Genomic DNA, 12,812 nt, shown 5'->3' with positions numbered 1-12,812 from the left:
GTCATGGCATCTTAGACGAGCTACTCAGGAAGAAGGTACAATGCAACAGCTGGCGTGTGTTTCTGAAAGATCCAAAGGAGAGGCAGGTACAGTTTTCTTTCCCTGGCTAATGTATGTGTGACCAGCCTGACGTCTGGGCCACTTGCAACAACTGAAGGGTAAGAACGGAGGACCTTTCAGATCCTGGCGCTCCAAAAAGGGAAAACTTCAGCCTTCATATGCCTCAGTGTGTGTCCTATTCCTTAAGAAAAGCCTTTCAGCCTCGAGGCTGCAGAAACACCACAGTGTGCCACCACTTCTTTTAAAAACTGGGTATCTGAATGGTACTCCCTGTTCAGGAACTAAGTAACTAGGAAGGGGAAGAAAGCAGTCTTTTCAAGATACTACCATGATTCCCCCAAAATAAGACCTAACCGGAAAATAACCCTAACATGATTTTTCAGGATGACATCCCCTGAACCTAAGCTCGAATGCGTCTTTTGGAGCAAAAATTAAAATAAGACCTGGTCTTATTTTCAGGGAAACACGGTGTTTAGTTTGTGATACCATAACAAGCTAGCATCAGGCATACTCTGGATGGATAAGCAAAGCAAACTCAGGGATTTATGGCAAGAAGAGGAAGAAGACAAAGGACCCAGAGTAGGTTTTGTAACAGTGAGAGAAAAAAAGTTCTCTTCTTAACGTAAGTCTTCTTAGCATAAACCTTTCACAATATAATTAACCCTTAAACCAACGGGACAGGTAGTATTCTGTCTTAGCCCAAAACCATCAATGACTTTCATCAATATTGTGTGTTTGATGATTTTTTAATTCACTCTTGGGGAGTCATCAAGGAAATCTTTGAGATACAGAGAGCTGGAAGGTGTCAGAGAACAGAGAGAGGCAACCTCATCCACTGTACCACACAGCGGGCAAAGTGGAGAAAAGAAAGCCGAGTATTAGTCCCCTTACATATGCACAACAACCAAACTGATCCTGGAGAGTGCTGACTGACCAATGTCTGACCAGAGGGACAGAAAAAAAAAAAAAAGGCAAAAAGACAGGCGCAAGTACATTAACATTTTGATTTCCAAACTGGAGAGGGACTGATAATATGTAGGCCATCCAAAACAGGATTTCAGAGTAGTTCAGGCTGAAACCAGAAGGTGAAATCAGCAAGGGAGCAGCGAATAGGCCTGCATTTAGATTAAAAAGAAATCATCCTACATAAGATGTAAAAGCTCTTGTGTGACAGCAGGTGAAGGGAAAAAGACCTATTTAAATGTCCAAGAGTGGGATGTAGCTGCTTAAAAGCAAATATAATCTCTAATTATTAAAAAAGAAAAACTTATTTTATAAAGGAGTCTATGTGTGATGGGAGGGAGACCTTGGCAGTGAGAGAGATTTGTTCATTTTCATTTGGAGGGCTGGAATTAAGACCACTGAGTTAAAATTCCAACTGAACACGTTCTACTTACTGAAGGCAGTGAGTGCTCCATCATTAAACGTATTCTAGAGAGGCTGGATGACCATTTGTCAGGGATGTCACCAAAGGAAGTCCAGCAGAGAGAGGGGGTTATTCTAGATCTTTGCTACTCCAAGTGTGGTTGGTGGGTGGGACTCATCTGTACATTAAAACTTAGCAGTACAGTACTAGATGACAGTTAAAGGCTTTTGTTAACTGTAGCACCCCACCACCTGGGAAATACAGTAGCAAAAACAGCAAGTCTAGGGTTCAGCTCCATGAGTTTTAACACACTACTAGTAATAAGGGGGCCACCAATGACCTCTGCAGCTAAATCCAACAGGTCCACTCCTAGACTTTACTGATTTGTGGGTAACAGTCGACACCTCTGCCCACTCCCTACTTTGTTAAACTTGGCTTCATGATGACATATCCCTGGGTTTCCTGCTGCTTCTCTAGCCGTTTTTCTCAGCGTCCTCCTCTCTGCTGCCCCTTAAATGCTGGCGTCTCCCGGCATGTTACCTAAGGTCTCATCTCTTCCCAGCCCACATACCCTTACTAATTCAGCACAAACATCCCTTCCAGGCTCCTGACCTGCTCATCCCACTGGCTACCGGATATCTCGAAGGCTTCCTGGAACATCCAATTCAACAGCACCCAAACTGAGCTCCACACCGTCCCCACAAACCTGTTTTTTCCTGAGATACTGTCTACCTCAGAGCAAGGCACTGCCAGTCCCCACCAGCCCAGGCCAACCCAGCGCTCACTGACGCCTAAGCTGTCTTCCCTCTCCTGCGCTACATTTGGTCACTCCCAGGTCCTGCTCCTTCCACCTTCTAGTTGTCTCTAAAATCGGCTGCCATCTCTCCATCGCTGCTGCTGCTGCCCTAGTTGAGATCACATGCCTCTGGCTTCCTAGGTGACAGTGACAGCCTCCTCCATTTCATCCTGTCTCCATGTTTGCTCCACTCCAATCCACGCTACACACAGCACGATCCAGAGCAGTGCTTCCCAAACACACCCCTGATCTCCTTCTTCTTAGAACTCCTCAACAAGGCACCCCACCCGCTCCCTGCCCCACCCTCGCCACGGCTTTAAGGATAAAGTCTAAACTCTGAAACAGAGACAAGGAGACCTTTAATGACCTGGCTTCTTCCCGGCTCTCCAGTGTCATCTCTCATAATCTACCTCAGCAATATGGGATCTGTCAGTCCTTGAAGATGCCATACTCACCTCTGAGTTCTCAAATCTGCTCTTCTTTTTGCTCAGGACATTCTCCTTCCACTTCTTCAAGTGGTCAGGTACCTCTAACTCATCCCTTAGTTTGCTCCGTAAACACCACTTCCTTCAGGAAGCCTTCCCTGATAAGATTAGGTGCTCTGCCCTGTGCTCCCAGAACACCCTGCCTCTCCTACCTAGTATTCATAGTCTGTGATGCTACCAGTTTTATCCTCTGTCTTCTGAGCTATGCAGGAAGCCCATTCAGCAGGGACTGTGACAATTTGCTCATTACAGTATCTTCAGTACTTAGCATGAGGCCTAGCACATAGTAGGTGCTTAATAAATATTTTCAATAAAAGCGTGACTAGGAGGAGGGAGGCTGGGGCATGGGTGAATTTCCCAGGGGCGAGGTAACACTGAAGACCTTAGGCTGCCCACAAGTCAGGCATACGCGTATCATTACCCAACGATCTTGAAGATGCCTACGACCGGTCACAGAGGGGACCAGGTAAGAGTCTATGCACAAATTAGAATACACATCTTCACATATGCTGTTAGAAGCAATAAATGTTCATGGCCACTGAGGATGGGTTAGTGGCACCTTTTCTATAAAGACAAGAAAGCATATTTCACCAATAAGAGAACGTATACAAGTTTATTAACCACAAAGATTTTTTCTGCTCCTTACCTGCTTTTTACAAATTGCTTAAATTCCTGAAGCTTCCATTTGTCATATTTTTCAAACCGTTTGAAGTGTTCTTCTGCATGAAATTTATCAGAGGATGAATTATAGGCGAACACCAACCCACACTGGGCACCAATGCCACCACGTCGAACCTGGGAACAGAGGTCTAGATAAAGCACATGAAAGGCGCAAAGTTCTGTGGCTGGCTGGTTTCCAAATAATAAGGTTAAATTCAAATAGCTTAAAGCAAAATCAAACCAAAGAAATGACCTTTCAAATACAGTAAGTCCTGGAAAAGTAAAAAAGTTGCTTCCCAAGAAATGATTCCTTACCTTTCTTAATCCTTATATTCACACCATTCACAGATTTAACAATCTATTCACCTCTGTGTCCCTGTCCTCTGCTATATAGGCTTGACACAGAATAATCATTAAATGCTCAACGGAAAACCAATGACACAGACCTCTGCAATGTAATCCTACATTTAAAAACAGCAGCAATGTTGCTAACAGAAGGTACCATGAAAATTACCATAATTCTGATCTGTGTAACTTGGAAGGCAGATTCAGTTCCTGTAGAAAAAATAGTACTTGCTCTGGTTTTTCCCGTCTCCGTAAGAAAACCTGCAAAAAGGAAAAATTAAAGTTAGGATGACTGACTCATTTGTTATAACCCTAAGAATTACGATCAACAAAAACAAGCCATATCCTTTGAGACAGGGAGTAAGTAGCTTATCTGTACTTTCATGAAAATTGGAAAAAGATTTCCTCTCTGTACAGATACAACACCAGTGATAAACCCCGAGGTAACAGATCACCGGCCAGGTACAACTTTCTCAGGGCTTATTTGTCTCAACCACACAGGCAGCCCTGCTCTGAAGTAACAACATAGACATAAAAAAATTTATAGATTGTACCATTAATTCAAAGAAACAAAAAGTGGACAATCAATCATCTTTCTGAGCCATTCCTAAAACCATGCCTCATGTTGGACTGGGCTGACAAAGGCAAGCAGGCTTAGAGGCTTGGGAGCGGGATTAGACAGCTTCTAGAACATTCTGTCAGCAAAGATTGTGAAATACTTTGACATGGGAAAAAAAGACTGCTGAGTGTTCTGTATAGTACACTCTGGGCTATCTCCACCTTTATTATCTCTGAGCTATTTTACAGCTCTATAAATTGTACACTGACTAACCACAGTAATGCAAACAATTCTTGTCTATATACACAAAACAATTGCGTTCTATGGAAACACCGCTGATCATTCCTTATGAGTACTGACCAATTTTGTATCTATTTGTAGATTCGTGCCATCATTCTTACTGGCCTATGTGTATTTTATGAATTCTCTTTGTAATATCTTTCTTACTGGTTCTTTCACTAATTAATGAGATAAAAGGCTTCACATGTGTTTATTTTATATTTGTATGAGACTCACAATTTACCTTTGTTGTTGCTGTTAATTATCCTTTGATAATTCACAGAAATGTCTGCTGTTAGACCCAAGGCTGCCTTTGTCTTTCAAACCCTTGTAAATGATGGAGCTCACACATTTGCTCAAGTTAGCACTAACCAATCAACCATTATCCGGGGTATTGAATTGTTCTCAACCATTCTGTCTTATCAAGATGAAAAGACTAACACCAATTTCATGCTTCTTATTTCATTATACTGAGTTCAATAAAACAAAAATTTGTGAAGTGGAATCTCCATAAGACAATATGCAAAATTTGTCACCAAAACCAAAAAAAGAAATCCAAAGGAACCTTTACTAAATCACAGAGAGCAGCTATTATATGATCTAGTTTTATCAAACAGTAATTCTGTCAACAATGTTAAGAAACCATATAGCCAAAAAAACCCCACAATTCCACTACATGGTAATACTAATCTGTATTGGTTATTGAACTGTCACTTTTCCCAGGGGTCTGGATGCATCTGTCTAATGAAATTTATTGTACAGGCTGAAATGCTGCCTAGAAATTAACTGATTAATCAGCACTTTTAATTAGTCTTGAAGTAGCTGAAGCAATAATTTAAGTCAAAAGAATCAGACAGACTTTTACAATAACATTGTCACCAAATACGCATGTAAGCATTTTTAAGGCCTAGATAGATCAATAAATAAAATAAAGCTTAAAAAGGAAATAAATAAAACCGTTGATTCCTTTTCTTGGTTAAAAAAAACACAAAAAACAAGCCAGCTCATGTGTCTAATTGTGGTATTTTATAGCTACATTTATTGACACCATGACCCCTGCCCAATTTATTCTCTTAAAATGACAGGGGAAAAAATGACCAATCATAGACTTAAAGAATATAATAACTCTACCCCTTCAGTTCTATTGGCAGCACCCCATATGCCTTTAAAACAGCAGACCAGTGGCCACAGTCCACAGGAAGGTTAGCCCTCTGGGTTGTCAGTGTTTCAGTTCCCTGGCAGCCTGTGCAGCAAGCGGCACTTGTCCCAAACTGGTACTTCCCTGCGGTTGGGGAACTTGAAGTGGACCAGTGAAAAGAGCTTTTCCCCTTGTAAGGGGAAGACACAACTCATTCCTCAAAACCCCACAGCTCTGGCTGTGAGGACTTTCCACTGCCCCACCTATTCTCAGGTCCAGTTTCTGTAGGAGAGCAAGAGAACCAAAGCCTACTCTGAGTTACAAGGCACAGACACTGGGAGCAGCCAGGAGAAACTGAGTCTTCTCCTCATACCCATTTACATCCCACACATGCAACAAAATAACAAATCCACAAACTTTGACTAGTATACAAAATCCATCCATCCCAGGGAGGAGAGATGGGCAGAGAAGTCAAAGGGAGAATAACAACATATTCAAATCAGACCAGGCAGAGAGCTGGCACATGTACCTAATAGCTGCAGAAAACCTGCGGTCCTTCCCAACTTACAATAGTGCTAAAAATCCATATGCTGATTTTTAAAACAGTGAAAATACTCTGTATAATATGATGAATATATGTCATTATAAATTTGTTCAAACTCACATCATGTACACCGCCAAGAGTGAACCCTATGGACTTTGCGTGATCATGATGTCTGTGGAGGTTCATTCATTCTGGTGAGTGACGTGACAACGGGGGGAGATTACGTATGTGTCGGGGCAGACAGTACATGGGAAATCTCTGTACCTTCCTCTAATTTTGTTGCAAACCTAAAACTCCTCAAAAAAACCCAAAATCTTTAAAAAGGAAGAAGAGATGGGAGACATGATTTCAAATGGCTATAAAAGTAAAATAATAATAATAACAATAATATATAGGAGAGGATTCTCAGTGACTGATGATGAGAGTATTAAAATCTATATATTGGTTTCAGGAAGATTCTGCCTTACATGCTCCAGAAACAAAACTCTCAGTTCTCCAGAGGGTGGTCTTGCCTCTTCTGGGTCGGGGGACAGGGAAGGGGCAAAGAGTTGCCACTAGCTCCTCCCTACCCTACTTTGGATGCAGGAGACTCAGTAGCCTGTGGTGGCCTTCAGGGTGGCAGGAGGTAGATGCCGTGAAGAAAACATCCCTGCAGAGGCTGAGCTGCTCAGGAAGGACAGCAGGTAGACTGCCAAGGGCAAGAGTCTATTGCTTAAGAAGACCACCAAGGAGAGGAACGGCAACTGGGAAAAACACATTTTCCCAGCGGTCTTTACTTCATCAGTACTAAGAACGAACACAGAAAACAGGACAGAGAAGAGGTGACCACTGAGAATGCACGAGGTCTGTATTGCCGTGAGGAAAGCCAAGGGGAGCTCATATTCAAAGCAGTAAGGCCAGTTCCTTTCAATGTTTGATAATTGCTGGAACATTCCAGTTACTTCACTGATTTGGCAATATTCAAATACAGTGAGTAAAAAGGGGATATATGTAGGAGACTAACTGGCTGGCCAAGATGGATGCGGAAGAGACTCACAAACACCCCGGATGAGGCAAAGAGCCTGCCGCAACGTTGAGGTACACCACGATTATCATGTTGACAGTAGGGAAGGAGGGAGGCTTCCCTCCACACACTTCAAATGCCAGCTCAGTCATATGGAGACATGCTCTCCTTAAAATATGTTTTCAGCTATATAGTGCTGTTATAATAGAAAGACAATTTGAACTTTAAAATGGTAACTTTTTATATTCCAAGAGGAAGAGGCCTTGTTTTTCAAAACTGAAGGCTCTCAAGTACTTTTAAGTTGTTATCGGTAACTGACACCTAGCAGATGACAACACTGTAATAAAAACACACAGAAATGGCTCAGGGACCACTGCCAACCTGAAGTGACGACTGCATATCCTGAAAATTTCACAGACCCGTGTACAATTTCAACACTGAGGCCCTTTTCATTCACTAAACACGGACAGGTCTACCACTCACCGTCCCTCGTCCACGGCTCAGCAAGGAGGTTTTCAGGTCCCGACTTCTCTTCTTTTCCTTTGACGTCACAGGCCTGCAGGGTCAACTGGAGGGGCTTACCTGATCACAGAAAAGAGACAGAGCACCTTAAGCTTGTGCTACGAAAAAGAAAGCTGGCGTGCACATCAGTGGAAATGCAGTGCCTGTGGCCACCCAGACTGCTGACTGAAAATTTAGCCACTTAAAAGCTAAACTAGGGCAGTAATATTAGACAAAAGTTGACATCATCTTTTGTTCTTTCCCGAAAGAGACAAAGTACAGCTTATATCCCTAAGTGATTTTTAGAAGAGCTCTCTAGAATACCGTTATTCAGAAACAAAGCACATTGTAAGATAGAGATTAATACCAGAGATGCAACATATTGGGGGGGGGGGAAGAACATTCATTCCTAAGATACTTTCTTGGAGCCAATAATAAATTTTATTGTAATTGCACTTAAATATATAAATAATGTTTTAGGGTTTGGGGTCTTGTTCCTTTGAAACACCTTGAAAATTCTGAAAGTTTTAAGAATTATAAAAATCAACTTTTGCTATGATGATCCGAAAGCTTTTTTCCTTTGTTTTAATAATATAATGAATTCCCATTAACCTTTAACTCAACCCAGAACTAGAACATTGTTAATAACAAACATTCTCCCTACTCAGTGCTCCCTACCCAGTGCTCCCCAAATAACTGCTTATCTGAATTGAAATTTTTTCTGGAGAGCATTTTCCAGGCATTATGTATCCCTCCTATCCGGCCACACATGCTATGGGCTCCCGACCTCTCCAAAATATGGGGAAACTGCATTTATAAGGCATCAATTGTCTCACTTTAAAAATTAAACATAAAATAAATTACTAACTCACACTAAGGCAAAGGTACATATATCATGGCCGAAATATCACAGTAATACCTCTATTACTAAAAGGCGGGGATCCAATACTATATTTCGTGGACAGGAACTTTAGCACTAGAGGCCGAATGGCAAGTAAGCGGCCCCTCACATGCCAACTGCAGTCATTTGGGAGGAGCTGCATGGACCCCGTGTTGAGGACTGGGAGGCCCCATCCCAGGTGAATTAAAAAGTGTTAAGATGAACTGCTCAGGAAGGGGAAGTGGGGCAGGCAGGAATGTATGTCCAAATATGTCCTTCTAACCCGCAACCATGGGGGTGCAGAGGGGTGCGTCCTAAGCCATCCTCTGCACCGTGTCAGGGCTAGTTCCCTATGTCTCCCAGATGACAGGTACTCTACCTTCCCGGCCCTCTGGGCCGACACGAGATGTACTTCACCAAAGACGGCTGCGATCAAATGGTCACCACGCCTAAGGGACTAGCCCAGTAAATCCTGGAGGACAGTCCAGTGGACACTCAGGTCCTTTTCTGCTGATACTGCCCTAAATGAGCCAACATCCCCTTCTCCCTGCCAACCCTGTCAAAGAGGATCTTTTCATCCAGGAATGACAGTATAACTACAACGACCCAGTCCACAAACCACCAAAAAGGTAAGAAGATGCTAGAAAGTCCCACGCTGACGGTGGTATTATGACTTGTGCACCAAGCCGAGGTCATTTACCGTGTTTCAGGAGCAGGTTCTGCCTGACTGATGCCATGGATGAGAGCAGGGACGAGGCGTCGTACTGTGTGTCCAGGTGGTCAGTGATGGTGCAGAGAGAGCTCAGCACTTTGGCAAGACTTCCTCTCGCGAGTGCAAAAGCCAGAAGAGTCAGCTCCACTTCTGGAGTAGAACAGCAGCTATAAGCCAAAAGCAGAACACTTTTCACTTCTTAAAAACATGAGAAAATAACAGGCAGCCCGAGCCCCATGTAATTGATCGCTGTCAGTAATATCAATCTGCCATACGCTTTCTATTTGTTTACCAGAAATACTTTGTCAAAATCCTCAATATAAACTAAAGAAAAGCTAAATCAAACCAGAGAATCAGGTCATTAAATCCTCACGTCTGTAACCTTAACCTATAAGCATTAAATAATACTAATAACATCAATTTTAACAAGTCAAACTTTACAAATCAAAAGTAAATAAGCTACTACAATAAGCCTCTGCTATTAAGAAGCCTTGGGTCATGATTTAGCCTGGCCAGAGAGTTATGGGTTTATTCCTTCAAGCACCAAAACTGTATTTTAGATGTACTCCACATCACACTTCTTTGCCTTTCTTTTTTTTTTTTAACGCATTACAATAAAATTTTTAAAATGTCTAGAATGGTCCAGGGCCTGGCTTGTACTCTAATATAGTAACGTTCTTAGGTGTCCCTGAAACAGAGCTAAGCGTCCCTACACTGAGCTATCAAGCTATCAAGGTGTCCTTTCCCAGTTTTATAGATAATCGGACTTGTCAGACCTATGCGTAGACGTAAGCAGGTGCTGAGGAAAGCCATGTGCTGGGGATATGAGTGAACTGAGAGGTCTTCCATTTGGACTTTGAGACACTGTCCTAGCTGAATCAGAGAACGACTGATTCCTGAGGTCAGGTGATATTGCTAAACAATGGAGTTCAGATGGGTGAACTATTATTTCACTTTCTCTTCAGTCTAAACTGAACCGATCTTAGTGGTTATCTTTAAAAGATTAACAATTTTTTTTAAAAAAAAGAATATGCCCTCCACCCCACCCCACCCAAGCTTGATCTTACCTAGTTATCCTGATGAGAAAGCTGTCCACTTCTTCCAGCACGTTGGGAGACAGGAAAGTTGAGAGATCTGTAGACCCTGGTGACAGGGAAAGCGGAGGCATGTGCTGCAGCGCCTTCCTAGGAGGGTAACATGTAAAATCAGAACAAACCGACGGAAAATTCATTTAATATTGGACAAAAGATAAACTACTGGATGCTTATTTTGATTAATCCCTATAAACAAACAACCTGGGACACAACATAAAACAGCTTTTTTTCCCCAGGAGTCATGGTTCTAAGTAGATAATAAGGCTTCTTCCCTCCTTTCCTTCCTTCCTCTCCTCTCTTCCCTCCTTCCTTTCTTCCTCCCTCCCTCTCTATGTCTTTTAAGAGTTCCATTTACATCTGTAAAAGCTTATTCAACTCTCTGGAATTACGTATTCATTTTAAGTAGTGTGAGCAAAAGACACACACACTACAGAAAAAAGGAGTTCTTAGAAAACTGGACCCCAGAGGCGAGCAGTTTGTGGCACAGTAAAAAATTCATCTTATCCATATGATCTTAAGATCTATGGCTTCTAAAGATGCATCATGAATTTCATTTTCTCCTACACATATCAGTGCCCGTCATCTTCTCTATTCCTAACAGTATTTCTTGCCTTTTCTACCTTAATGTCTGCTTTAATGTTTTTCTTTTCTTATCTCCGCTAACATTTATCTTTCTGAATCCCCCAGCGGCTTTACCGCCTCTGGACTAGCAGTCATCTAACAAATTTATGCAACAAAAAATTACTGAGTCCTACTCTGCGGCCCCTCCTGTGCTAGGTGAGTGAGTGTACCGTGAATAACTTGAAGGTATGTAAAAACAACTCAAAATTCTACAACTGAGAGCCATTTTATGATAATAGTAATAAGAATCCCTGAAACAATTTTATTTCTACATTTCAAAATAGAGACAATACAGCAAGGCTAACCTGTATCAGCTTCTCCTCTGCTCTCATTTCTTCTCCTCTCTATACAAGAAGCTGCATTAGTAGGGCAGATGGTACATAAAAATGCAGTTGATCGATGAGACCAAATGCACACGAGTGACATGTAATCATTTACTAAATTTCTTTCCACTGATACAAGTAAGCACTTTTGTTTCGTAATATTATTTTTCTTACTTATTTTTCATCGATTTTAAAAAATATTTTTAAAATTTTAGAACAGTTTTATATCACTGATATTTAAAAGTTACGTGTGGAAATACCACTGCAGATTAAATATTACAACTGTTTGGGAATATGAACTTTAAACATACCCACTCTTGAACAACTTGGCTTAGCTTCACAAAAATAAGGTAGCAAACTCTTCTTTCCCTCACTAAAAATTCAGTCCATAAAGTAGGCACCCATGTGTGCTCGGTGGGTGGGGCGCCATGATGGCTAACAGTGGATGCCTAGAGTGGGTTACTGAGCAGAATGAAAAAGATATCTGCACAAAGGGACAGCCCGGTATGAAATTTAAGTGCCAAGTACGGTAAGAAAGGGTGACCTGGCATTGGGCACAGGAATTCAAGGAAGACAAGTGGGCATCTACATAAGGGCAGCCACAGCAGCAGCCCTGCAAAAGGTAGTGGGGCGGGAATGGGATGAGGAGGGTGTCCAGGCAAGGACTGGGGACACGTGACACTGGTTATGTGGACTGGGATTGATTAAACAAGTAAATATATTAGGAATGAAGGGAGCCAGGTTTCTCACTATCAGAGAAGGGAGTTACAAATACAGAATGGGAGAAAACTAGAGTAAATATTGCAGTGCTGGATTTGAATTGGAATATCAGTGTAAATTCAGTTTTTTCAGTATTACAGATATAGAAATCTAGCTGTAAATGTGTATATATGTATACACACGTGTATTATTTATATATAAATATACATTTCCTAGCTGTGTCCACTGAGAGGGCATGAGAGAAGCAACAGCCCAACAGCAATGAGTTTAGTTTGTTTAGTTTCTAAATATCATTCTCCACTAAAAGGGACCATGACTCCTCAGAAAAATGGCTGATTCCAGGATGAGGCAGAGAACATTCAAGAAAAGCCTGGAATATCTTGTTGTTCTAGAAAGTAAGGAAGTGTTTCAAGAATGATTAAGACATGTCGAAAGGACACATAAACCAGGCTGAAAGGGTTTGCGCTGGCCAAATCTGGGACAATGGGCCAAATCTGAGCGTCAACACTGTGATGGATTATCACCCAGTGAATAAAATAGGAATCAAGTGTCCATTCAATACACAATTTGGTGAGGAATGAAATATCTGCATAGTCTCAAAGTACCTCCTCACAAAAATACTTATTCATTACAAAGAGAAAAAAATTCTTTTACGGGGAAAGACCTGGCAGATGCCACTTCTATCAAGGGATCCAAGTTAGTCTCACCAGCACTAGTCACAGGACA

At 41.8% G+C, this 12,812-nt stretch overlaps 1 protein-coding gene across 2 annotated transcripts in view; it reads right to left on the bottom strand.

The window, feature by feature from the left end:
• ZZEF1 (zinc finger ZZ-type and EF-hand domain containing 1) overlaps positions 1-12,812 on the bottom strand; it is a 101,686-nt gene that overhangs the window by 63,041 nt on the left and 25,833 nt on the right. For both annotated transcript variants that reach the window (XM_019743825.2, XM_074319540.1), the window contains exons 7-11: positions 10,396-10,512; positions 9,317-9,495; positions 7,719-7,817; positions 3,882-3,973; positions 3,354-3,502 (exon numbers count right to left, since the gene is read on the bottom strand). In XM_019743825.2, coding sequence (XP_019599384.2) covers positions 3,354-3,502; positions 3,882-3,973; positions 7,719-7,817; positions 9,317-9,495; positions 10,396-10,512 — 636 coding nt within the window. The remainder of the gene's footprint in view (positions 1-3,353; positions 3,503-3,881; positions 3,974-7,718; positions 7,818-9,316; positions 9,496-10,395; positions 10,513-12,812) is intronic.

This window comes from Rhinolophus sinicus, linkage group LG15 (assembly GCF_036562045.2).
Source record: "Rhinolophus sinicus isolate RSC01 linkage group LG15, ASM3656204v1, whole genome shotgun sequence".
Classification (NCBI taxonomy): Eukaryota; Metazoa; Chordata; class Mammalia; order Chiroptera; family Rhinolophidae; genus Rhinolophus; species Rhinolophus sinicus.
Note: the sequence above shows the minus strand (reverse complement) of the source record. Positions and strands in the feature narration are given on the sequence as shown.